Source organism: Rhamphochromis longiceps, linkage group LG8 (genome assembly GCF_057381845.1).
Source record: "Rhamphochromis longiceps isolate RC_006_pf linkage group LG8, R_longiceps_female_GT1.1, whole genome shotgun sequence".
NCBI lineage: Eukaryota > Metazoa > Chordata > Actinopteri > Cichliformes > Cichlidae > Rhamphochromis > Rhamphochromis longiceps.
In genome coordinates, this window is record NC_140564.1 from 3,065,062 (window position 1) to 3,088,657 (window position 23,596).

At 41.8% G+C, this 23,596-nt stretch overlaps 2 protein-coding genes across 2 annotated transcripts; one reads left to right on the top strand and one right to left on the bottom strand.

Moving 5' to 3' along the window:
• Positions 1-7,911: 7,911 nt before the first annotated feature.
• On the bottom strand, positions 7,912-10,940 carry LOC146662898 (uncharacterized). Its single transcript, XM_085417332.1, has 2 exons — positions 10,810-10,940; positions 7,912-8,668 (listed from the first exon to the last, which is right to left on the bottom strand). Exons 1-2 carry the CDS (start codon positions 10,938-10,940, stop codon positions 7,912-7,914), a joined length of 888 nt encoding a protein of 295 aa, XP_085273458.1.
• A 9,718-nt stretch (positions 10,941-20,658) lies between these two features.
• On the top strand, positions 20,659-23,378 carry LOC146662899 (E3 SUMO-protein ligase EGR2-like). Its single transcript, XM_085415470.1, has 2 exons — positions 20,659-21,023; positions 21,323-23,378. The coding sequence occupies exons 1-2, from the start codon at positions 20,858-20,860 to the stop codon at positions 22,495-22,497; spliced, it is 1,341 nt and encodes a 446-aa protein (XP_085271596.1). The 5' UTR covers positions 20,659-20,857; the 3' UTR covers positions 22,498-23,378.
• Positions 23,379-23,596: the final 218 nt, after the last annotated feature.

Sequence of the window (23,596 nt, forward strand, 5' to 3'; positions counted from 1 at the left end):
CCCTGGTGATCCTCCACACATGCGGTGGATGACAAATGGGAACCAGTGCATTCATTTCAAAATTGTAAAGCCATCACTTAAAAAAATGGGATCCTCATATGTGAGAAATCCTATCTGCCCCAGAGCTTTGAAAAGGAAATATCCTAAAACTATAAACAGACTTTTTGTTTCTTATATCTCATCTGCAATTATTTAAATGGCTTTAGGTATGAATGAAAAACGTATTCTCATGTCAGGCACACGGCTCATCACATGTAACTAATATAATTTATATATTGTTTCTTTATATTTTATTTTAATTTATACTTTTCATTGAGTTACTTACCACTCTATTTATTTAAACTGTTTATTATCCGTTTATTTTTTAGTTAAAAAAAGGAATTTCTTTTACCTTTTATATTTTATGTAGCATTTAAAAATAGGAGTGAGGCTAGAACTTAAATATCCTCATATTCACCAGCCCCTCATTAAAGATATACAGCCGTAAGATTTGTCAGGGATGCTCTTTTTCTCAAAAATAAGACCGGCCCATTCCAGCCCCTATGCTGCCTCCTGCAGCTGGCCCACAGGCCGATGCTGCTTCTCCGGGCTGAGCCCGACCAGGCACTGTCCCTCAAACCTCCTCCCCAGGCCGTGCTCCAGGTGGGGGACAGGGTGAGCCGGTATCTTGTCTAGATTTTCCTCACAGGAATTTTCTGAATCACTCCTTGTCTGCCCCTCACCGGTTTGTCTTGGGAGACCCAACCAGAGGTAAACAGCCCTGACAACATAGTTGTTGGGATCACTGGTACACACAGATCCCCACAATGGTTTAAGATGGCAATTAACAGAGGGGACAGTGGTAATTAAATCCTTTATAGACAGTCAAAGTGAAAGCACTGGTTTCTTTATGTGGACTGTACAGTTCTGTATCCTTTGTAAAATCATATCTCCTGTGATCTAAAACATACATTTATATTTTTATATAGATTTCTTCATTAATAAATAATATTAATTACAGTCAGATGATTAGTTTATCTTTCTCTCTCGCTCACTTTTTCTCCTTTATCAGTGCAGATTTTGTTAGTATTAACATTCTGTATGTTATCGGTGTGCAGAGAGCAGAACAAATGGAAATTTTCTCTTTTGGAGGAGTGGGAGGCTCATTTTAATGGAGTGGGTCGCAGAATGGGCAGAAAAGGGAGATTTTTATCTTGTACCTCAATAATATTCACACATGCAGTGGTGTGAAAAAGTGTTTGGCCCTTTACTGGTTATGTTTGTCACACTTAAATGTTTAAGATCAACAAACAAATTGAAATATTAGACAGAGATGACACAAGTAAACACAAATGCAGTTTTTAAATGAAGGTATTTATTACTAAGGGGGAAAATCCAGACCTACATGGTCCTGTGTGAAAAAGTGATTGCCCCAGGAACAAATGAGAAACAAAGTAACTGGGATCTCTCAGTCTGGGAAAGGTTAGAAAGCCATTTCTAAAGCTGTGGGACTCCAGCGAACCACAGTGAGAGCCGTTACCCACAAATGGCAGAAACCTGGAACAGTGGTGAACCCCAGCAAGGACTCATCCAAGAGGTGATAAAAGACCCAGAACAACATCCAGTTAGTGTCATGACTCCACCATAAGAAAGAGACTGGGCAACAATGGGCTGGCTCGTCTCAGTTTCAGGAAACATCTTGATGATCCCGAGATGCTTGGAAAATACTCTGTGGACTGACGAGACAAAGGCTGAACTGAAGGTGTGTGTCCCGTTACATCTGGGGTAACTCAGCGTTTCAGGACAGGAACATCGTACCAGCAGTAAAATATGGTGGTGGTGACGGTCTGGGGCTGTTTGGCTGCTCAGAAAGACTGGCTGTGTAAATGGAACCAGGAATTCTGCTGTTTACCAAAACATCCTGAAGGAGAATGTCCGGATGAGCAAAAAAGCAAAATGAAGACTTTGGAGTGGCCCAGTCAAAGTCCTGAGCTGAATCTGACTGAGCTGCTGTAGCTTTAAAAGGTGGTTCATGATTGAAAAGCTCCCAGTGTGGCTGGATTACAACAACTCTGCAAAGATGAGATTATTCTTTTCTTTTAAATTCTTATGTGGGTTTAAAGCTTTTGGGTTGCTGTTTTTTTAGCATTTTATTTAGGGAACCTTTTTTCAAATTCAGGGTAATAAGATTAATTAAACATGTCATCAGGAGCAGAAAAAAATTCTATTGTTCTTGTTTTTCAACTATCAAAATCAAAAAGTGCTGCGTGCGTGTTACGCAGTTTGGGTGTAAATTTGATGACCACCTGTAAAACAGAAACAAAGCTCCACCGTCACTTTCACCAAAAATACTTTGATCATCTGGATTTCACCATTAATTCCATCAGAGGAATGAGTTCAGTAAAGCAATATTCTAAAATAGCCACAACAAAATGAGTGCGCTCCTCTCCACTGTCACATCATTTCAGTGCCCTCCTTCTTCGATTCCTTTGATGGTCAGTCTCAATGAGGAAAAAGCCACCTACACCAATTTACAAAGAAAAATAGAAACCTCCCACAGAAAAGGTAGAAGAAAGAGCCAAACAGGCAGCCGTCTCCCACATGGTCACCCTCACCGCTTTCTTTGCAAGTGTGTGTGTAACTTAGGGGTACTCTAACAGTGCGGGGTGACAGGGGGAATTTGAGGATGTGGGCGGACAGTGACGGGTTGCATTAAGGTAAACAGACAATGAGGGGTAAGGAGAAGTGGCAAGCAATGATTTCAACACTGTACTTACTGTCAGCACTTTCCTTATTTAACTTTTAAAAATTCCAGTTTATTTGATTCTTTGCTGTGGTAACACTTACGAGGGCCCTATATACAGCTCTCTTTAACTTCATAGAGTCACTGAAGCTCTACCATGTTTCTGGGAAATGGTGACATCATTTGGTATTAATTATACAGAAAATGTAAGCTGTCGCCGTTTTCCTGTTTTGTCTGTGGTTTGGACTAAATTTAACGCTTCATTCTAGGAAACTTCTTTAGAAATCTTTAGTTAATATTTTAGCGTGCACATGTCAGCCTCATTTTTAAGATGGAAAGGAACTGTGCTGAAGCTTAGTTAGAGTTAGAGAATTTGTTGTGTTTGTTTCCCCCAATATCTGAAATAGCATAACCTTAAAAAGCTGAAATCTCCTGGTCTGTGCAGCGCTCTCGGGTGAATCTTTAGAAGAATCCAAAGAATTTAATGGTTCACTCCTGAGTGTCTTGTTTTAATGCATCTTCAGAGTCTGACTTGGAAATGAAACAAATGACTGGCTCATAATAAATGGTCATAATTATTATGATGATGAAAAACAGAAAGTGTTATTTCTACTTTTAACGTTGGACTTTTCAAGATTAACTTTACTGTTTGTGTTTTGACTGATGTGTGACTGGTAACTGTGTTTAGTATTTTCATGGAAAGAATGGAAATGTCCATGAAAGCAGAGGTAGATTAAAAATGATCACAATTCACTGTATTTTGAAGAGATTTTAAAGCAGTTTGTTGCAAACGCTCTGTGACACTGGATGGTTGCCTGTGTTGATACGTGAAATAGTAGATAACAGATAAGAAGCAGATACTAATCATTTACGTCAGTATTTTTCTTCACTGCTGTGGAGTAAAAAAACGATCCGCTTGGTATGTGGAGTGTTTGTCCACTAACTATTACTAAATGAAAACATAGAAGTAACAATTTGATACAAAGTTCGGTTTAACTTCATTTCTCTGTTGTGTCAGAACAACAGTTCGTTCTGATCCCCAAGTTCCCCATTAAATATAAAGCACAATTTGCCTTGTTACTTTAATTTATAACTTCATCACCCATAGTGGGTTTTAGAAGAAAGATGAAACAGCACAAAGATAAAATAACATAAAGTTCGTGCAGATATGGGGCCAGATTTCCAAGTGGGCTTTGGAACTGCATTTGATGTTAAAAAGAGAAAGAGTTGAACACAGAGGGATTATGTAAGCTGGTGCAGCAGCAGACAAATGTTGATTGATGTGGTGATAAGGGAGAGCTAGGCACTTGTTCTGCGTTCTCCTCTGACTCAGTCTGGACCTGATGTTGAAACAAAAGTGGTAATGAAGGCCCTGCGAGGTGTGGGTGTGCCATGTGTTCAGCCATGACACCCCCCGTCTCGCTCTACTTCTGTCCCGTCCTGCCCTCTGGTTGTCTTACTGTCCTTTGTGTCATTCTTTCTTTGCCTTCTCCATTTCCTTCTTCTTCCTTTGCTCCTGCCATACTGTCACTCCTTGTCAGATCATTCCTTCTCTTTACGGCACATCTGCATCAGTATTTTCTTTTACTACCTCTTGCTCCCTGTTTTTCCTTGGCTTCCTGCGCCCTACCAAGAGAAACTGGAATTTTCTCTTCTCTTTCTTGTAACCCAATTTTGCTCAGTTCACTTTTTTCCTTCCCCTTTTTTGTCTCTCCTGATGAATGTCTTTGTGATTCTAACCTCTTCTTCCTTTTCTGCTGTTTTTCTGTATTTACTCCTCCATCCTCACAATGCTCCATCTTCTTCCTCTCCTTCTCCCTTATCTGGCATAGCTTTTAGTGCTTGCTTGCTTCTCTGCCACAGTGTGCAAACATTTTTGCGTCTGTGGGCGAGACAAGAGAAAAACAGGCAGCATTATCTGAGGACGTCCCCACAGCCAAACGGTTTCCTCATCTGAGTTCGTGGGGGCGGATGAGAAACATTCCTGAAAATGCGAAACATTCAGATGAGGCTTAATAACGCTGGGGCTTTTCAAATGCTTTCAGTGTTTTGCAGAATCTTAGGAGCTTTTGTGGTGGCTGAGCTATTGTCAGCATACTGCTCACACAATCACATCTTATATGTTTGTCCTGATGTATGCTGCTGTCACTGACCTCACGTATACACTGCTCGTGATATGATGTTTGTTATTGTGGGCTCATACATGTGGTTTCATTGTTGAAAGGTTGAGTCTTAATGGGAATTAGACAGGGGCTCATTCACAGATGGCCAATCTGGAAATCATTAAAACTGAAATGACTGAATTTTATTTGTTAAGTGGAACTCGTGGTAAACCCCATCATTCTTTTTAAAGTAAAAGTCGTGCCTTAAAAAATGTACTTCAAAAGTAACACAAAGATAAATTTAAATATTCTTAAAATAAATGTTCAGATAAAAAATATCTTTTTTCATTCATTTGATTCTAATTTCTAGAAGAAAACATTTTCTTTCAGATCAAAGGAAAGAAAAGAACACAGATGTGTGTATCTTACTTTGTTTACAGCGAACTCATTTTCATATTTAAAGTTACAATTTGAGAAAACACTTACTATGTGATATATAAGGAGTGGGTGTGGGAGGGGCTGGGCTGGATTCAGAGCAGTGGTCTGACATTAGGCAGTTTACTTTTTACTGCAGTCTTCTTCACAGAAATCAAATGAAAATAAAACTTTCGCGCAGAATCTTCCACCTACAGGGAGTGCAGAATTATCAGGCAAGTTGTATTTTTGAGGAATAATTTTATTATTGAACAACAACCATGTTCTCAATGAACCCAAAAAACTCATTAATATCAAAGCTGAATGTTTGTGGAAGTAGTTTTTAGTTTGTTTTTAGTTTTAGCTATTTTAGGGGGATATCTGTGTGTGCAGGTGACTATTACTGTGCATAATTATTAGGCAACTTAACAAAAAACAAATATATACCCATTTCAATTATTTATTTTCACCAGTGAAACCAATATAACATCTCCACATTCACAAATATACATTTCTGACATTCAAAAACAAAACAAAAACAAATCAGCGACCAATATAGCCACCTTTCTTTGCAAGGACACTCAAAAGCCTGCCATCCATGGATTCTGTCAGTGTTTTGATCTGTTCACCATCAACATTGCGTGCAGCAGCAACCACAGCCTCCCAGACACTGTTCAGAGAGGTGTACTGTTTTCCCTCCTTGTAAATCTCACATTTGATGATGGACCACAGGTTCTCAATGGGGTTCAGATCAGGTGAACAAGGAGGCCATGTCATTAGTTTTTCTTCTTTTATACCCTTTCTTGCAGCCACGCTGTGGAGTACTTGGACGCGTGTGATGGAGCATTGTCCTGCATGAAAATCATGTTTTTCTTGAAGGATGCAGACTTCTTCCTGTACCACTGCTTGAAGAAGGTGTCTTCCAGAAACTGGCAGTAGGACTGGGAGTTGAGCTTGACTCCATCCTCAACCCGAAAAGGCCCCACAAGCTCATCTTTGATGATACCAGCCCAAACCAGTACTCCACCTCCACCTTGCTGGCGTATGAGTCGGACTGGAGCTCTCTGCCCTTTACCAATCCAGCCACGGGCCCATCCATCTGGCCCATCAAGACTCACTCTCATTTCATCAGTCCATAAAACCTTAGAAAAACCAGTCTTGAGATATTTCTTGGCCCAGTCTTGACGTTTCAGCTTGTGTGTCTTGTTCAGTGGTGGTCGTCTTTCAGCCTTTCTTACCTTGGCCATGTCTCTGAGTATTGCACACCTTGTGCTTTTGGGCACTCCAGTGATGTTGCAGCTCTGAAATATGGCCAAACTGGTGGCAAGTGGCATCTTGGCAGCTGCACGCTTGACTTTTCGCAGTTCATGGGCAGTTATTTTGTGCCTTGGTTTTTCCACACGCTTCTTGCGACCCTGTTGACTATTTGAATGAAACGCTTGATTGTTCGATGATCACGCTTCAGAAGCTTTGCAATTTTGAGACTGCTGCATCCCTCTGCAAGATATCTCACTATTTTTGACTTTTCTGAGCCTGTCAAGTCCTTCTTTTGACCCATTTTGCCAAAGGAAAGGACGTTGCCTAATAATTATGCACACCTGATATAGGGTGTTGATGTCATTAGACCACACCCCTTCTCATTACAGAGATGCACATCACCTAATATGCTTAATTGGTAGTAGGCTTTCGAGCCTATACAGCTTGGAGTAAGACAACATGCATGAAGAGGATGATGTGGACAAAATACTCATTTGCCTAATAATTCTGCACTCCCTGTAGTAAAGTGACAAATGAAAATGCATCTGTTACTCAGACAACTCAGATCTGTAATGTTTCACATTCATTATAATGTTGTTGAGGTGACAGTGAGTTCAGGATTTTGCAGAAAACGTCAGTAGACCAGCTGATCTCATGTTTGTTTACTTCCTGTTTATGTGATTTTTTTCCCTTAGCAAATTCTAAGTGCTTCTTTTAATCACATTATTTTATTGTATGATACCTTGGTGCCACTGGATTTTAACATGTCTCACATCCATACAGTAAGACAAATGGTGGGGGTGTAGTAAGGAAGCTGGGGGAAGCAGACAACTCCACAGGAAGAGTCTTTTGTGTCTTCGAGGACTCTGGGAGGCAGCAAGGGAGTGTGAAGCTTAAGGTGTGAAACAGCTGTGTGCTGCCTTTTGTTCCTGGAGAAGGTATTTAACTGAGAGCCATGCTGGGCTCAGACTGCTGACCGTCTGTCCCGCGGTCATGCAGGGACTTCATCAAGCTTGGTTGTCTGTTCTTTGTGTGTTTGATTAAAGAATGTTAGCTACCGCTCACCGCTCGTCTGCAGCTTTATTTGAATGGAAAACTTCCACAACAGGCAAAAAAAAGCTTTTTGCTAAAAAAAAGATTCAAAGCAGAAGTTTTTTGCACTGCATTTTAAAATGAAAACATATTACATTTATTTACAATTAAAGACACAGAGCAGGAGGTGTGTTACTGTTTTACATCCACAGACACACAAGAAAAGAAGCAGGCAACATGAGGTCAAGTTATGGCAATTTTATTTGTGTGTTTCAGTGCATGTATTTAGATTAGAGTTTTTAAAAAACAAACAAACGTCCCAAGAAGAAGGATGGGGAGAAAGAAAGGTGGAGAGAGGAGGAAGAAACTATTGATGCTGCTGGGTCAGTTCTTCCTCAGCAGTCTGCTCCAGAATCCCCTCCTGTCCTCGGCTTGCTTTTCTTTTGCCTTCAGTTCGTTTAAGGTCTTGTTGAGCTGCTCCTCGGCATCTTTAAATGTTTCTTTCAGCTGCTGTTTGGCCAGTTTCCCTTTGTGTTTGAGGAGCTCTTTAGCTTCCTTTTTGTGCTTTCGTAGTTCTTTCAGTGCGTCTTTGCAGTCTTTCTTGGTCACTGTCATTTCTTTCTTGAATACCTTCACCTCAATTTTCTCTTCTGCAAGTTCTTCTTGCACTTTCATCAGTTCCTTCTTCATGTTTTCATTGTGACTCTTTGTATCTTCCATTTCTTTCTTTGCTTCCTGTGTTTTAATTTTCTCTTCCTCCAACACTTTTTGAGCTTCCAACAATTCTTTCTTCATATTTTCAATCTCATTTTCTGCCTCGTGTTTACGTTTTTTCTCCTCTTCAAGTTGTTGCTTCACATGCAGTAATTCCTTCCTTAATGTTTCAGCTTCAGCCGTTACATTTGCAGCTTCTTGTGTTGCCAACTGCATTTTCCTTCTTTCCTCTTCAAAAGCTTCCTGCACCTCCTGTAATTCCTGCATCACATTTCCTGCCTCCTTCTTTGCAGTTTGATATTTATTGTTGGCTTCTTGTGCTGTGCTTTTCTCTTCCTCCAATGCTTTTTGAGCTTCCAACAGTTCTTTCTTCATCTTTTCATTCTCCTTTTCTGCCTGTTGTTTTCCCATTTTCTCTCCTTTAAGTCTGAGACCCACATGCAGTAATTCCTGCAATACTACTTCAGTTTCAAACTGTGAATTTTTAGCTTCTCCTCTTGATTTTTCTGCCTCTTCTTTTAATTTGACATTTTCAGCCTGTATCATTTGAAATTTAAAATGAATCAGCTGTACTGTAATGTGAGGTGAAGCACTCGCCGATCCTCTTCTCGTTCTCCCTCGATTCATTTTGGCCTTTTAAACAAAGGAGCCAACGTTTTGTAGAGGAGTGAAGTGAAGTTTTCGATGTTTCTTCGTCAACTGTCGTTTGTCCTGCACAGAGATGCTGCTGTAGATGTGTCTCTAGCTGTGTCTGGATACAATGAAACATGCTGGAACTAAGTGCTTGTGTTGCACAGTTCTACTGAACATTCCATTTCATGCATGCTCCGCCCACATGGTCAGGAATGTCAGGTGCTGCATCACCAAATGTTGCTCCCGTTGCCTAGCAATAACAGCTGTTTACTTTTGGGGTCTGGTTCATTATTTAATAAAGAAAACATGTCCAAGTATTGGGTGCTGAGGCTCAGCGCATATTCTAGCCTGCTGTGTGGGTGGGCAGCTAGAAATCACTGGTGGGCAACATGAGTGAGGAGAAAACTGGAGCAGCCAAGCAGGGAGCTGCAGGTTGCTGCTTTGAGTCTCTGTTCAGATGCTGGTGTCTCCTCTCTCTGAGATGTCTGCAAACAGTCCCAGATAAAACAATAAGGATAATAAACAAACACGTCATCATCATCATCATCAACTTTATTTATAAAGCACTTTAAAACAACCACAGCTGACACAAAGTGCTGTACATTGGAACTGTAAAATAAAATTACATGAGATATAAATAAAAAACAAATCAAAGAAGAGTGAAATCATTAATTAAATAACTACTGCATTAAAAAAGAAACTAAGTCTCACTGAGGTTAAAAGCCAAGGAATAAAAGTAGGTTTTAAGACGTGATTTAAAAGTGGACAGTGAAGGGGCCTCTCTAACATGCATGGGCAAATTATTCCATAATTTTGGAGCCACAATAGAGAAGGCCCTGTCCCCTCTGAGCTTCCTCCTGGATCTCGGTACCTCCAGGAGCAGCTGGTCAGCTGACCTGAGAGACCGACAGGGTATGTGGGGATGAAGAAGCTAAAATAACAATTATGACTCTGATGTGTTTCATGTGTAGCAGGATGGCCTCTATACAGCAGTCGCTGCAAGCATCCACATCGCCACACTCACTTTTCTTTAAGCAGGCGTGCTGGGCTCCTCCTAAGGAAAGTTTGAAACTTCATTTCCTTCATGCTGGTGAACTTTTTACCAAATATTTCCATCAAAGCTTCTCCATCACTGACAGGGATTGTTTGGATCTTCACACTCATCTCCACCAACCCTAAAAAATGAGTCTCACTTTGCTCATATAATGCCAGGAGTGTCTCCATATTCCACAAAAGTCTGTGCAAACATGTAACAGTATCCCATATTCATATGAATATTATTGATATTATAACAAAAGCTGTCACCAACACAATTGTCCCAAGTGCTTTTTTATTAGTTATTGCAAATGCTCGATTGCAGTTCTTGCTAGATGACAAAACCACTTATTAGGTTTAGAAGGAAATGACTTTTTCTACATGAGGTAAAGTTGGAGCTGTTTCCCCAAACTAAATGAAATCATCATTTGAAAAACTACAATCTGTATTTACTCTGAACATCTGTGTTAACATTTGGAAACATGTAAGTGTAACAAACATGTTAAAACATAAGCAATCAGGAAGGGGCATGTATAGGAATTTCTTTTACTTATGCATTAACTGTGAGAAGGAAAAACTCCTTTTATAAGGAAGAACTCTGAGGCACAAAGAGCCATCTCCCGTGAACAGTTGGGGATGAGGGCAGAAATGTGTTGCACTTTAAAGGCCAGAGTTCCTCGCTGACAAAAGAGTGCTAAATGATGCAGTTTGTGTTTAGAAGTTTCCAAAGTGGAAACCTGGAAGTTTGGAGTCATGTTTGACCAGGATGTGTCCTTCATTGCACATATTAAACAAATATGTTATTCACAAACATACACATAATTAGTGTGAGGCAGACAATCACCGAGGAGGGAGAACAAAGAAATACAAGAGGTAAAACTAATAATAGTGTATAGATACGTATAGAAGGTATTATCCTCACCAGATGAACCAGCATACTGCCTGTTCTCTGTCCTTGCTTGAGTGTTTGGTTTCTGGATCTTATTGTGGTCCACTCCTGTGGGGTGTTGGGATTGGGATGTTGGACACATGTTCACAAGGAGAAAAAAAGAAAATAAAAAGAGAGCTATTGATGTATCAGAAGAATATAAAGTGACTGGAGCTGGTGGAACATGTGATATTTTCAGTTTCTGCCTCTCTCACCTACCGGATTAAGACAGCTGTCGATAATTTCCTGAACACCCCCTAAAACAGAGAAAAAAGTAAAGATGTTTGAAAATGTGTTAAAGGAAGCCCAGCATTGGCTGGGTACCTCTGGTGAATTAGAGCTTGTCAAATATTATCATGTAAGCAGAACTCCCAGGGCTTTACTGTGTGCTGGCAGAATGATCTGGGCTGGTATTGATCATTTATTGAGATGTGTGCAGTGCTTGCAAGGTGATTTGTCCAATATTCAACAGGATCTCTTTGAAAATGATTTTTACAATGTTATATTAGACCCTTGATTTCCCTAATGACCAGACTCCAGCCTTATGGTCCACAGGAGATTCAAAATTGTGTAAACTGGTGTAAATATGTCTAAGAAATCAGTGCATCATGTAATAACTGGTAAAAATTCAATCTTTTGAATACAAACTAATAATACTGCCCAGCTGTCTGAAAATGAGCTCCACACTGCCACGAAGGACCCGGATGAGGATGAGGAGTTCTTCTTCCTCAGTCATTCATGACAGTTACATCAGCTTTCGGGCCAAACAGAACGGCGAACAATACTGCCTTACACGTACAACTGTCATCATAATGTGTATACTAATATATTGTTTGGTGACTACTTTGTCCCCGTACATATTACAGAGCAACAAAAAAAGCTGCATTTTAAATGCATCGTGTGGACATCTGTAACTGTGATCAAGAGCCAGAACAGAGGAGAAAAGTAGTAAAGGATGAAAAAATACAAAAACCAAAGTTACATAAACATGACGGCCTGTTGGTCTGTTCATTTATTATGTACCTGTGAAGGGAATGTACATGTATAATGATGAGTACTGCCCAGGTCTGTCCAGGCTGATGAAGCACATTATAACCAAAAATGATTAAATTACAGAACAGCCCGATTACATTTTCATGGGCAAAAACACAAAAACTGACCTCAGCATTCGGTTATTACAGTTTCTGGAGGTCCTGTTCTAACTATGCACTACGTAATTCCACTGTGCAATGAAAGGTCCTGAGCATCAGTCTGTTAGCAGGCAAACACTCGGCCGCATGGCTGAGATGCAGCGACCGGGGTTTGAGTCCCATCCAGGGCCCTTTGCTGCATGTCCTCGCTGTCCACTGTACCACTACCCAATAAAAAGGGCAAGAACACCCCCACCAGAAAGGAAAGGTTCTGCAGACACCAAACATCAAGTTCTGTTTCAAACGAGTTTGTGCCATCATCTGTGATGATTAAGGTTTAAGCAATTTTAAGGCAGTTTGACAGATGAGTCATCTGAGAGAAAACAATCACAAACTGAATTGTCATGCATGTCAGCATATTCCCACAAAGTGCACTAATAAACTTGTCAGTTACTCACCAGATTTGCTTCCCATCAACTTTTTTCACTTCCCTAAATTGAGCACTGAAAGATCACTTTTAATAAACTGTAGGAGCTCTTCTGCTCATAATCTGAGCTTCTTGGATGGATCAGTACTGTGAAAACTAGCAGCAAAACTAACTGAATGTTGCCTGGATATGACACAGGCAAGTATTCCAATTATATTCCAAGTTTTCCAACTTTATAGAACTGAACGACCTAATTGTCCAGTGATCATCTCCACATTAGGCTGCCTGGGCCGTGGTACGGAGACACATGCATACACTCAGTGCATGGGTTTACGAATGAACACGTTAACAGGCAGTTAATTTCCCCGCGGTGATCATCTCCAGGGTCAAGCACAGGCAGCCAGAGATCTATGGCTAGTGACGAGGGACACAATAAATCCAACCTATAAAATGTGGACCAGCCTCATTAGTCACAGCTTTCATTATGGCACGGCAGTATGTGTCAGTGTGCTAATGTGCCATCCTTCCACCGTTTCACTGGAACTATATATGTATGTGTATATGTTTAAAGCATGTGTGTCTCATTAATATCTGTTCAGGCCCTGAGGAATCGCTTTTGCCACTGACACACTTACACACTGGTTGAGGTTTGGCCATCTTCATTTCAGGGTTGATTTCCTAAGAGACAAGAAAGTGATACTGAGACAAAGTAATGACAAAGTGTCACCATCTATTCAGCGATATATTTTCTTATCAGAGTGCGAAGCACACATTCATTACCAAACAGGACTGGACAGAAGGCAGACTGCAGTGTTTCCACAGTGGAACAGTGAGCCAGACCACAGCAGCACTGCAGTGTAGTGTGCAGCAGAGGTGGATGGTGATGGGGACAATGACTGTACGCTTTCTGGAACTTTACAGGGGCGGCATCATGTTTGTATTAGTAAGGTGGGAGGCTTGTAGCTATGCTTAAATCCAGCACATATACTGTCATCACTGACACAGAGCTTACAGTCGACTATGAACAGCTGTTGTGCTGAGCGGATTATGTTCATGGTATAATTAGTGTTTTAAATTGTGAATGGTAGAGTTTTATTAGCAGTTTTTCAATGAACTGAAACATGAAAGTAAAAGAAACATAAAGCGGAGCCGTGCACTGTGTGTCTGGTTATGCCTTTGTGTGTTCTTGTGGTGAACTTGTGGGTTATGTGTATGCATCATGTTGAACCTTTGCCACATGGGTGTTTAAACAGAAAGTGCCCAAGAGGAAGGCAGCATGCAAGAGGACGAATCTCACATCGAACAGATTTGATTTATGGTTTATTTCTCATACATGCTGGCTTATAAAATGCAACTTTGAAGGCAACCCTCGTGTTTGGGTTTACATCCATGGAGTCTGTAATTACGTGTTTCCTAAACAGCACACGTGAGATTGTGCTTTGCTAGTCTTTCTGTTTTGTCAACCCTGCAGCAACCATCCAACCTGCATTCACAAAATATTACAGCTATTGTCTGAACCAGGGGTACGCAAATATGAAACATTTAAGTTAATTTACTGACTGAACTCTTATGAGATGAAATAATTAAATAATTGTGGCTGTTATGGATTCTAGTTACTTACTAGGAATTTTGTCATGACTCTTATATTGAGTGATGTGTAAATTTCAGCTGCGTATTGAGTGTAACTGTGCGTACTTGAGGATGGAACAGCTTTGTTCAAAGACTCATGGGACTGTTAATGTTTCATTTCAAATTATTGATATGGACATGACTATTTCTATTGCACAAAAAGACGAGAGCACCATGGTAACAACTGCATTATGTTGCTAACACAACTTTGGCTCTTTGCAAGCAGCTGCACAGACAACATGCTAACGTCAAGCTAGCCAAGAACCCAGAGTGATGATGTTCTGCTGGGATGAGTGACCCCAGTCCAGCAGCCAGACCCAGGACTTCAGCAGGTAACTGATGAGCAGTCAGGCTGGAGTCCCCGTTTCTACCTGCTGTTTTATTGCAGCTCCAACATGTACAAACATTTGACCACACAACGTGCAGTTAATTTGGCTGTAATGTCTTTACTATGTTGTGGTGGCTCCTAAATTGGAGCCAATGAGAACTGATAAGAGAATCAATAGGTTTTGTGTTTAGACTTTGATCTGTGTGGATTTGCTAAGTGGTTTCCAACATTCTTCTGGTCAAGAACAGTGCATGAACAGGCCAACATCAATGTAACTCCTGTTGTGATCAATGACACTAATTTAATCATTTTTGCTCAGACTATACATGCACAAACCGAAATACAACAAACTTGTGATCTCTGCTTTGTTCGCTTCTTTTACTTTCTAACGTGCACTGTTAGAAAGCCAGTAGCATGCCATGTTAATCCAGTGTTAAGAAGAAACAACAGTTCACCTGTTATTTTTAAGAAAATCTGAAAACATCCAGGATTTCAACGTTTCCAAAAGTTGAATTAGTCACTCAAGTTAGATTTATATAAAAGTCATAAATAAATAAATATTTCTATCCAGAATTGAATATCAATGTAATATCAAGGCCACATTTACTTACAGTCTGCTCTTATGTTTACTGCAGGCATACTGAACAGGTCGGCTCTGGCACTGAGGGTGACACAAGTGTGAGAGCGAAGTGTTGGGGTGATATGGCACTATGAGGTCCGATAAGATGGGACCTGATTCTTTGAGACTTTGTATATATGTAAAAGAAACATACACACTGTGACGGCTTGGTTACAACAAGAAGTTTTCCACTCACTGACACCTCAAATGTAATCAATAGGACGTTCAGACCATGATAATGTTTTTGTGTGAACATTGGGTTAAAAGATGCAGCAGGGCAACCCACCATAAAATGTTGTTGTTATTAAAGATGCTCAAAAAGTGGAAATTGGGACACAACAAAAACGTTATTGGTATCTGGGTTTTGCATAGAGGAGTGGTGGTTCAACAGCACCACTAACAAAGTTTCAGTAGCCACAGAGCTACTGTGCCTGGGATATCAGATGCTTCTCAATGATGTGAGTTGTCAGCAGAGAAAATGAACTGGCTGCTGTTTCTATGTTAGTTTATTGGTGACTATTATCTGAGCAGTTTTTCTCTTCCATCAGTTTTTGTTATTGTGGCAGCATTCAGTAAACATGGGCCTAGGTGTGTTGAATAATATTAGGAAGTATCAGGACAGTACGATTCCAGCCCAGACAAATTCATCCCAGCCAAGCTCCTGTTCTAGGCTGTTTGAGACAAGGCATGTCTCTGTGTAACAGCAGACTGGAGCTTTCTTCTTTTATCCACTGGTATGGGTTCTCTCTTTCCCTTCTTTTCTGCTTTGGACTGATATCAGAGCATTTCCACTTGCTTTCATGTTTCACACTGCAGGCGATGAAAGCTGTCAGTCGAGAGTGCAAAAGGCTAACAGTCATGGAGTTTTAAAAGCTTTACAAGAAGAATTATGGATTTAAGAGTGGTGACTCTCAGGGAAAAAAGGAGGGCAATGAACTTCCACCTCAGAAAAAATGGATGAGTGTGTGTCCTGGTGGGCAATGGTGTAATGGTTAGAAAGGCTGTAGAAGTGACTTTGGGCAGGACAGGTAAAAACATGCTGCTCATTGTAAGATTGGACTTCAGTGTGTGAGCTATGTTGCTGGTTTACCCAGACTAGTCTGAAAAGAGACAAAGAACATTTTAAAGATGCAAACATTGCATAAATCTTCCAATCATGGTACAGTTTCCTGTGCTGTGCTACTTAGTCTCACAAACACAATCAAAATGTTGCGATTATTTTATAAACTATACAGTTAATAAAATAAGAAATGAATAAAAGAACATTACATTTAAAATAGGAAGATGACATATTGAACATGAGACATTTTTAAAAATGTATTAATTTAAAGTTTCAACATTAAAAACAGGACCAACAAAAGACTAAAAGAAACCTTGTGTAATACAGACAGGATATCTTACTACTAATTATATTTCTTAGCAAGAGGCTGAAGTAAAGATGGGGAGTTCATGACCCTACAATAAGCTGGCCGGGCAAAGGGCTTATCAATTAAACAATATTTAAGATATAAATATTTTCTTGAACAGAGGCTGGTAGTGTGATCACCGGACTTTCAGATAGTACTGCGCTGAAAACAGACATCATTCTGGAATTAAAATCACTGTATGGGCTCAGCAACACTCACAGTCAGTGGACACAGTTTACTGCAACACACAAAGAAAAAACCTTTATACAAAAGGATCAAGCAACACTTCCACTTTCTCTGGGCTCCTTTAAGGGGAATTGAAGCGAGGTAAGCAACTAACCTTTGGCCTGACCATTTAAAATCTAAAAACAAATCTTTCTGGAATCTGTGGGTTCCAATAATACTGTTGTAATCTGTACAGGTTTCAGATCTGCTGCTTCCAAAGCTCCGTCTTTTTAAGTAAGAAGAAAGGAAGGCCTCCCTTGTTTTATTATTCAGTAAAGAATGGAAACAAAGCAATATAGAGTCCAACTACAGTTGGTCTCCTCACTTTCCAGACTCTTGCAGTGTTGTTAAACAAAGAATAATGCATCAGAATGGAATCTTTCCATCAGGCAGCGGGGGAGGATGATGGACAGACCTGGCGCACCTAAACGTGTTGTGAGAGTGCGCTGGGAACGCCTGGCAGAGGCCCCGGTCCATGAGATCTTCAACTCCCACCTCGGGCAGAGCTTCAACAGCATTCAGAGGGAGACTGGGGACATTGAGTCTGACTGGACCACGTTCAGCATCTCCATTACTGAAGTCACTGTACTGAGCTGCGACCGCAAGGTGGTGCCTGCCGTGGTGTTGACCCCCGAACCAAATGGTGGAGACCAGAGGTGAAGACGCAGTCCTATCAGGCTTGGTTAGCATGTGGGACTCTGGAGGCAGCTGACAGGTGCCGACAGGCCGAGCACATGTGCTAAATCTTCAGGAAGCTGTTGGCTTTGCTTTCACATGAGACGCTCGTGTCAGATCAACGTCTTCTTTTTCAGCTCTATGTGATTTTATCTGAACACAAAGTTGATGTGATACTTTTGTGTGTGTGTGTGTGTGTGTGTGTGTGTGTGTGTGTGTGTGTGTGTGTGTGTGTGTGTGTGTGTGTGTGTGTGTGTGTCTGTGTGCGTGTGTGTGTGAGAGAGTGTGTGTGAGAGTGTGTGTGTGTGTGTGAGAGTGAGTGTGTGTGTGTGTGTGTGTGTGTGCGTGTGTGTGTGTGTGTGTGTGTGTGTGTGTGTGTGTGTGTGTGTGTGTGTGTCTGTGTGCGTGTGTGTGTGAGAGAGTGTGTGTGAGAGTGTGTGTGTGTGTGTGAGAGTGAGTGTGTGTGTGTGTGTGTGTGTGTGCGTGTGTGTGTGTGTGTGTGTGTGTGTGTGTGTGTGTGTGTGTGTGTGAATCTCATCTGAAATAATAAAGAGAAATAAATGAAATAATGTTAATAAAACCCTGGCAGTCTGGCAGTGCTGACTTTCCAATACTTGGCCCAGTCAAAATGTGAGACGAGAGATCAAATGCTGTGCTGTCCATCATAAAATGTCTCATCTGGTCACTACATTAAAATACATGAAAGGTTGCTACTGCCACAAATTTCAGTCAAATCTGCTTAATGCTAACATCGATTGACATTGTAGTTCAGAGAAAAACAAAAAATCAATTCCTGATTTGGAAAACACTTTTAACGATCTGTTGGAAATACCAAAACCATCTTCTTCTAACAGCATCTTGAAAACTCATGGGAGTGTGATATGGTAAACATCTCGAGTTAGCACAGTATGTCACCGCTCACTTTTGACATCACCATATAACAGTTATTGTAACCTACCACCTACCCAGCAGGGAAAATCCCTGTACTGTCCCTCGAATACTCTCTGTATATGAATATGTGCCTGTGGTTGTCAGTGTCTGCTGCTTGATTAGACTGGAGGATATATTCATTTGGATAAAACATGACATTATGACCTGTGTGGCCTACTGTACAAAACATATGTGGTCTCTCGGTGACTTTGACAACTGCTTTTATTTATGAGATTTGAGCTTGTGGACCGTATACCTTTCTGATTATATCATACTGTCATTATCTTCCTGTTAGATAACTTATAGACTTTAACACTCAGGTTATATCACTGTCACAAGTTTAATATGCAAGAATATACAATAATTTCCTTGTCTGTTTAACTGTCACAGTCATCAATACAAAGCCCACACTGGATACAGTTTGCTTTTGTAGCCCACATATTTTCTCTGTGTGGGAGTTGGGTGTGTGCATGCAAATATATGGCTGTTTAAAGTGTGTGAGTGGGGTGGAGAGAGACGATGAGTGTGCAGCTGTGAGAACGATAATATGGTTGGAATTGAAAACCTGACAGAGACAGTGGCTGGGACACATACAGTGCTGACTTTGAATAACCATATATGGAGAACTGAAACGCTTATTAAGGATTTTCAATGGCCTATATCTGAAGTCATATTAGACAACAGGCAAAAGCCAGTATGACAAAGCCTAGCAGCAGGCTGGACAGTACATTCATTTATAACTCCCAGTGTAAGCGGTGCCAGCAGCAGTTGAAAAATATGAAAACTGTGGTAGCAGCAACAGTGATGATGACGGGGGCACTGAGTGAAACAGCATTAGTAGGTCAAGTAAGTCGGGTGAGATCATTAATTATCACTGACTCCATCAGTTTATACTTTTAAAACATAGCCCTACTGCACCAGTGGGCCAGCTCCTGTTTCTGTGTGTGTTTGTGTGTGAATACAGCATAGAGGCCTCTAACTCTGGCACTTTTATTCTTATTTATTTATTTTCTCCCTCATTAGCTTCTCTGTACCAACTCCCTGGTTAAATTCCCTCTCCTAACATACATGAGATTTGTTGTTTTGACTACCTGTTGGAATGATTTCATAGTGGTGTTAAGCATTATTATTGTGAGTGTACATCACTCTTTATCCAATATTAGCAGTGAGATATGGATCAATGATCTGGTAAGCTCATCATCAGCCTCTTTGTTGGTTTCCAGCAGGGTCAGTTCGAGGTTTCTTTGAGATGATTACAGAATATTTTCAAGCGTCTCACAGCCTGAGGTCACTGCCAGGCCTATATTTGGATCACAGCAAGACAGTAGTGACTGTGCAATGTATCTGTACAATGCAACACACACAGTGGAAAGTTTATTCCACTAAAGGTGCCCGATATTTTCTGCGTTCTGTCTGTCAACTTTCTCCACCCACGAAGGGACTTTACAAGATCAGAACAGGTCTGTGAATTCTGTGCGCGTGTGTGCGAGAGAGAGGAAGAGCCAGAGAAGGCACACTTCCTAAAGAGGCCACAGGAGGGCATGCAGTTTTCACGAGTACTAATAAACACACTCTGTGTCGTCCCAGTTGTTTAAACTAAATTTTGGCCCAATTGCTATTTTCATTGAAAAATGGCGCTATGCTGATAAAAATGCAAGAGTATGTATGTGTACCACTGTAAACTCGTGGTCCGTGTGTGTGGTTATTTCACAAAACCTATAACCGCTGCCTCTATAAATATTGGCTTCCTTTTCCTTTTCTATAAATATCTCTCAATTACTATAGTTAACTCCTCGGTGAACTAAATCGAGTCTTTCCTAGAGCATAGTCAAATGAGAGCGTCAGAAATTTCCGTGCCCATGCAGCCCGTCTACCAAAGAAGTAAATTCCACCCCTCTGTCCGTCTCATTTGTTTGTGGTTATGCCTCAGTGTCTTTCTCCCTCTTTCACTCTCATAATACTCAGCTCGGTAAAACTCGTCACTTTCCGATGATCGTTTTCCGGAATCTAACCCAAATATGGAACATGGAGGGTGGGCCCATTCGTGCCGGATTCAACCTTATATGGGTTACGCCTGAGACCGGAATTCCTCCTCTTTTGATCGCAGAGCGCTATTAAACAGCATATGCGCGAGAATAAACGTGTAAACGATGATAAGACAGGTGCATCAGTGAGGGCTGCATGCGCTTTTTATTGTGTGCTCTTGCTGTCAGGTTCTGCGCAGGTTGTTGCAATTTTGCAGCAGGTGGAAAAAGTCGCTCTTATCTATCCTGGAGCAACGGGCTCTCCATTGACAAGAGATTCCCTTTGAAAGCGTCATGGAGCCTTCCGGCCAATCAGCTTCTTCGTTCTTCTTCGACTACCCCTCCCACTTCCATATTTGGTTAATGACGTTTTGAAAAGGTTCCCCATATATACATACTAGTGTCAGGGCCCCCGTTCCCGTTACTTTACACCCTTTTAACTCGATCATCAGAGCATATGAAGAACACGGAGCTCATCCTTTAACACACGCTGACTGACAGAGACATGCAGTGGTGACCCCCTGCGTGGCTGGGTTACATATCCCCTATTTGTGATAAGCTTTGAGGTAAAGAACAGAAAGAACAGGACAGAGGGCAAGGAGACGCGCTAACTTCGATCCTTCTACAATGACGGCTAAAACTCTGGAGAAAGTGCCGGTGAATCTCGGAGGGTTCGCGCATGCCGAGAGCGTCTACTCCATGGATGACATTGCTACCAGTTTGCCGACCTCTGTGGCGATCTTCCCCAACAACGACTTGGGCGCGCATTACGACCAGATTAATGTGGCAGCAGGTAAGAAAACAGTGTGTGTGTGTGTGTGTGAGAAACATTTTATACATCCAACATCCAAAAACAAAACAATAAAAAACTGCTTTTTTTTCAACATTTCGCAAATGACTGCAAGAAAGAATAACACGGACACATTTCTGTTAAATTTTGGAGTGCTGTACTTAAGAAGTTTGGGATGGTAGGAGCGCAGTCCGTGCGTAACGGAACACAGATGCACCTGCTCTCTGTCACTTAAAGCCCACTTTCCGGTCTAGTGTGAAGAGGTTAATGAATCATGCTTTCTGATTTGTTTCCCCCCGCAGATGGCTTGATGGGCGCAGACATGAGTGCAGAAAAACGCTCCTTGGACCTCTCTTCATATTCCAGCAGCTTCTCGCAGCCTGCAGCCCATCGCAACCAGACCTTCACCTACATGGGGAAGTTCTCCATCGACTCTCAATATCCAGGTAACTGGAACCCCGAGGGAGTGATCAACATCGTCTCGGGGATCTTCAACGTGGCCCAGCCACCTCCTCCTCCTCCTCCTCCCTGCTCTTCAGCGTCCTCCTCCCCGGCTTCTTCAGGATCTCCCAATCACTTCTCCAGTGGTAATTTGAGTTGCACCATGGCGGCTCAGAGCCAGGCAGAGCTAGAGCACCACCACCACTTGTACTCACCCCCGCCTCCTTACTCCACCTCCGGCTGTGGGGAGGTATACCAGGACCCCTCTGCATTTTTGTCCACCTCTACCTGCCCCATCGCCTCTTACCCTCCACCCTCCTACTCGTCACCCAAGCAGCCCGGAAGCTCAGACGCACCAGGGCTTTTCCCCATCATCCCCGACTATTCGGGCTTCTTCCAGCCGACTTGCCAGCGGGACATGCACACGGCAGGCATCCAGGATCGGAAACCGTTTGGCTCTTGTCCTCTTGATACCTTCCGTGTCCCTCCACCTCTGACCCCCCTGAACACTATCAGGAACTTTACTCTGGGGGCTCCGGGTAGTGGTGCCTCCGAGGGAGGGGCGCCGCGGCTCCCCTCTGCGTACAGCCCACAGAATCTGCCCCTGCGGCCAATCCTGCGACCCAGAAAGTACCCGAACAGACCCAGCAAGACACCAATCCATGAGCGGCCGTACCCCTGTCCAGCGGAGGGCTGCGACCGGCGTTTCTCGCGATCGGATGAACTGACCAGACACATCCGCATCCACACTGGACACAAGCCCTTCCAGTGTCGGATCTGCATGCGTAACTTCAGCCGCAGCGACCACCTCACCACTCACATCCGTACGCACACGGGAGAGAAGCCGTTCGCCTGCGACTTCTGCGGCCGCAAGTTTGCTCGGAGCGACGAGAGAAAGAGACATACAAAAATTCACCTGAGACAGAAAGAGAGGAAGTCCTCCACTGTCTCCTCTTCCTCCTCTTCCTCATCCAGCAGCTCCGGACTGGACCGGTTATCAGGCGGCATCAGCGCAGCCAACGGGATCTGTTCGTAGGTTTCCGTGGAAAGCTTTGCTGTCACCGAGGCAGTGTGAACTAAAACTAAACTAAGAAGAAAACCTAAAAAAGAAGGGTACGATCAGAACAGTTCTTCAGCTATTGTGAACTGAAGACCGCGGTCCAATCACCAGGATGGGAATAAACAAGAACTTTTGTGCAGTAGTGCGCAGATACGCACATTCTCCCATTCCTGCCGCAGAACTGAGTGAAAGACTGACACGAATGCACTTTGACTGCACAGTCTATTGAAAATACAAATAAAAAAGCCAATACAATTCATACAAAATTAATAGATCATTTGTAATGTGAAAGGGACTTTATGAAATAAAATCTAGCCAACACTTAACTAAGAGCCCAGCTTTTGTGCGCGAATGTGAAATAACTGCAATAACGTTTCCAAGAAATTAAACAATTTTAAGTTATTAAATTGACAATGAATTCATCTTAACATGTTTGTGGAACTCTTAATTTTCCCTTTAGTGCCTTGCTGTGTGTCTTTTTGTACACATACTGATTCAAGGACGCTTCTATCGCAATGTATATTTGTCCTTTCATATGTAAAGTTGGAAGACATTCTATTTTTGTACGCATTTTGTCTCGTGTAACTCCATTTGTTCAGCAGTTGTGGTTAATGTTTAAACCATGTTGGAGTGTAAATGTTTGACTCATAGCGACTTGACCATTTTGATTTGATTTGATTTTTTGTTGTTGTCGCTGTTGTTGTTGTGATGTGTGTTTTGAGACTTATTAAATGGATCAGAATGATAAACACAGCCGGTAGAGTCCGATTGGTTCATTGCTCTAATCTGCAGCACCCGAAAGCTGCTTTTATGAGACCTACCGGGTCACTGCGCTGAAAGTAGTGAACGATACTTTTTATTTGCATTCTAAAAAGATCTGTTGACGCTGGAAATTTTAACGGGTAAATCCCACGTTGCGTCACCAATGGCATCTCTGACTCAGACTTTTGCCCACTCAGTTTTTATTTAGGTGTCACATCAGGTTACAAACAGGCTATCATATGCAAATGATTTGTTTTACGCTCGCCGACAGCAGCAGAACAAGTCCGTCCTTTGACGCAGCGAAGGTGAAACA

Coding starts and splice junctions, on each gene's coding strand:
- LOC146662898 (XM_085417332.1), bottom strand. CDS start 10,940: ATGTGTCCAACATCCCAATCCCAACACCCCACAGGAGTGGACCACAAT. Junction 8,669..10,809: donor GAGGATAATACCTTCTATAC/GTATCTATACAC, acceptor TGTGGGTCTCAG/ACTTAAAGGAGAGAAAATGG.
- LOC146662899 (XM_085415470.1), top strand. CDS start 20,858: ATGACGGCTAAAACTCTGGAGAAAGTGCCGGTGAATCTCGGAGGGTTC. Junction 21,024..21,322: donor CCAGATTAATGTGGCAGCAG/GTAAGAAAACAG, acceptor TTCCCCCCGCAG/ATGGCTTGATGGGCGCAGAC.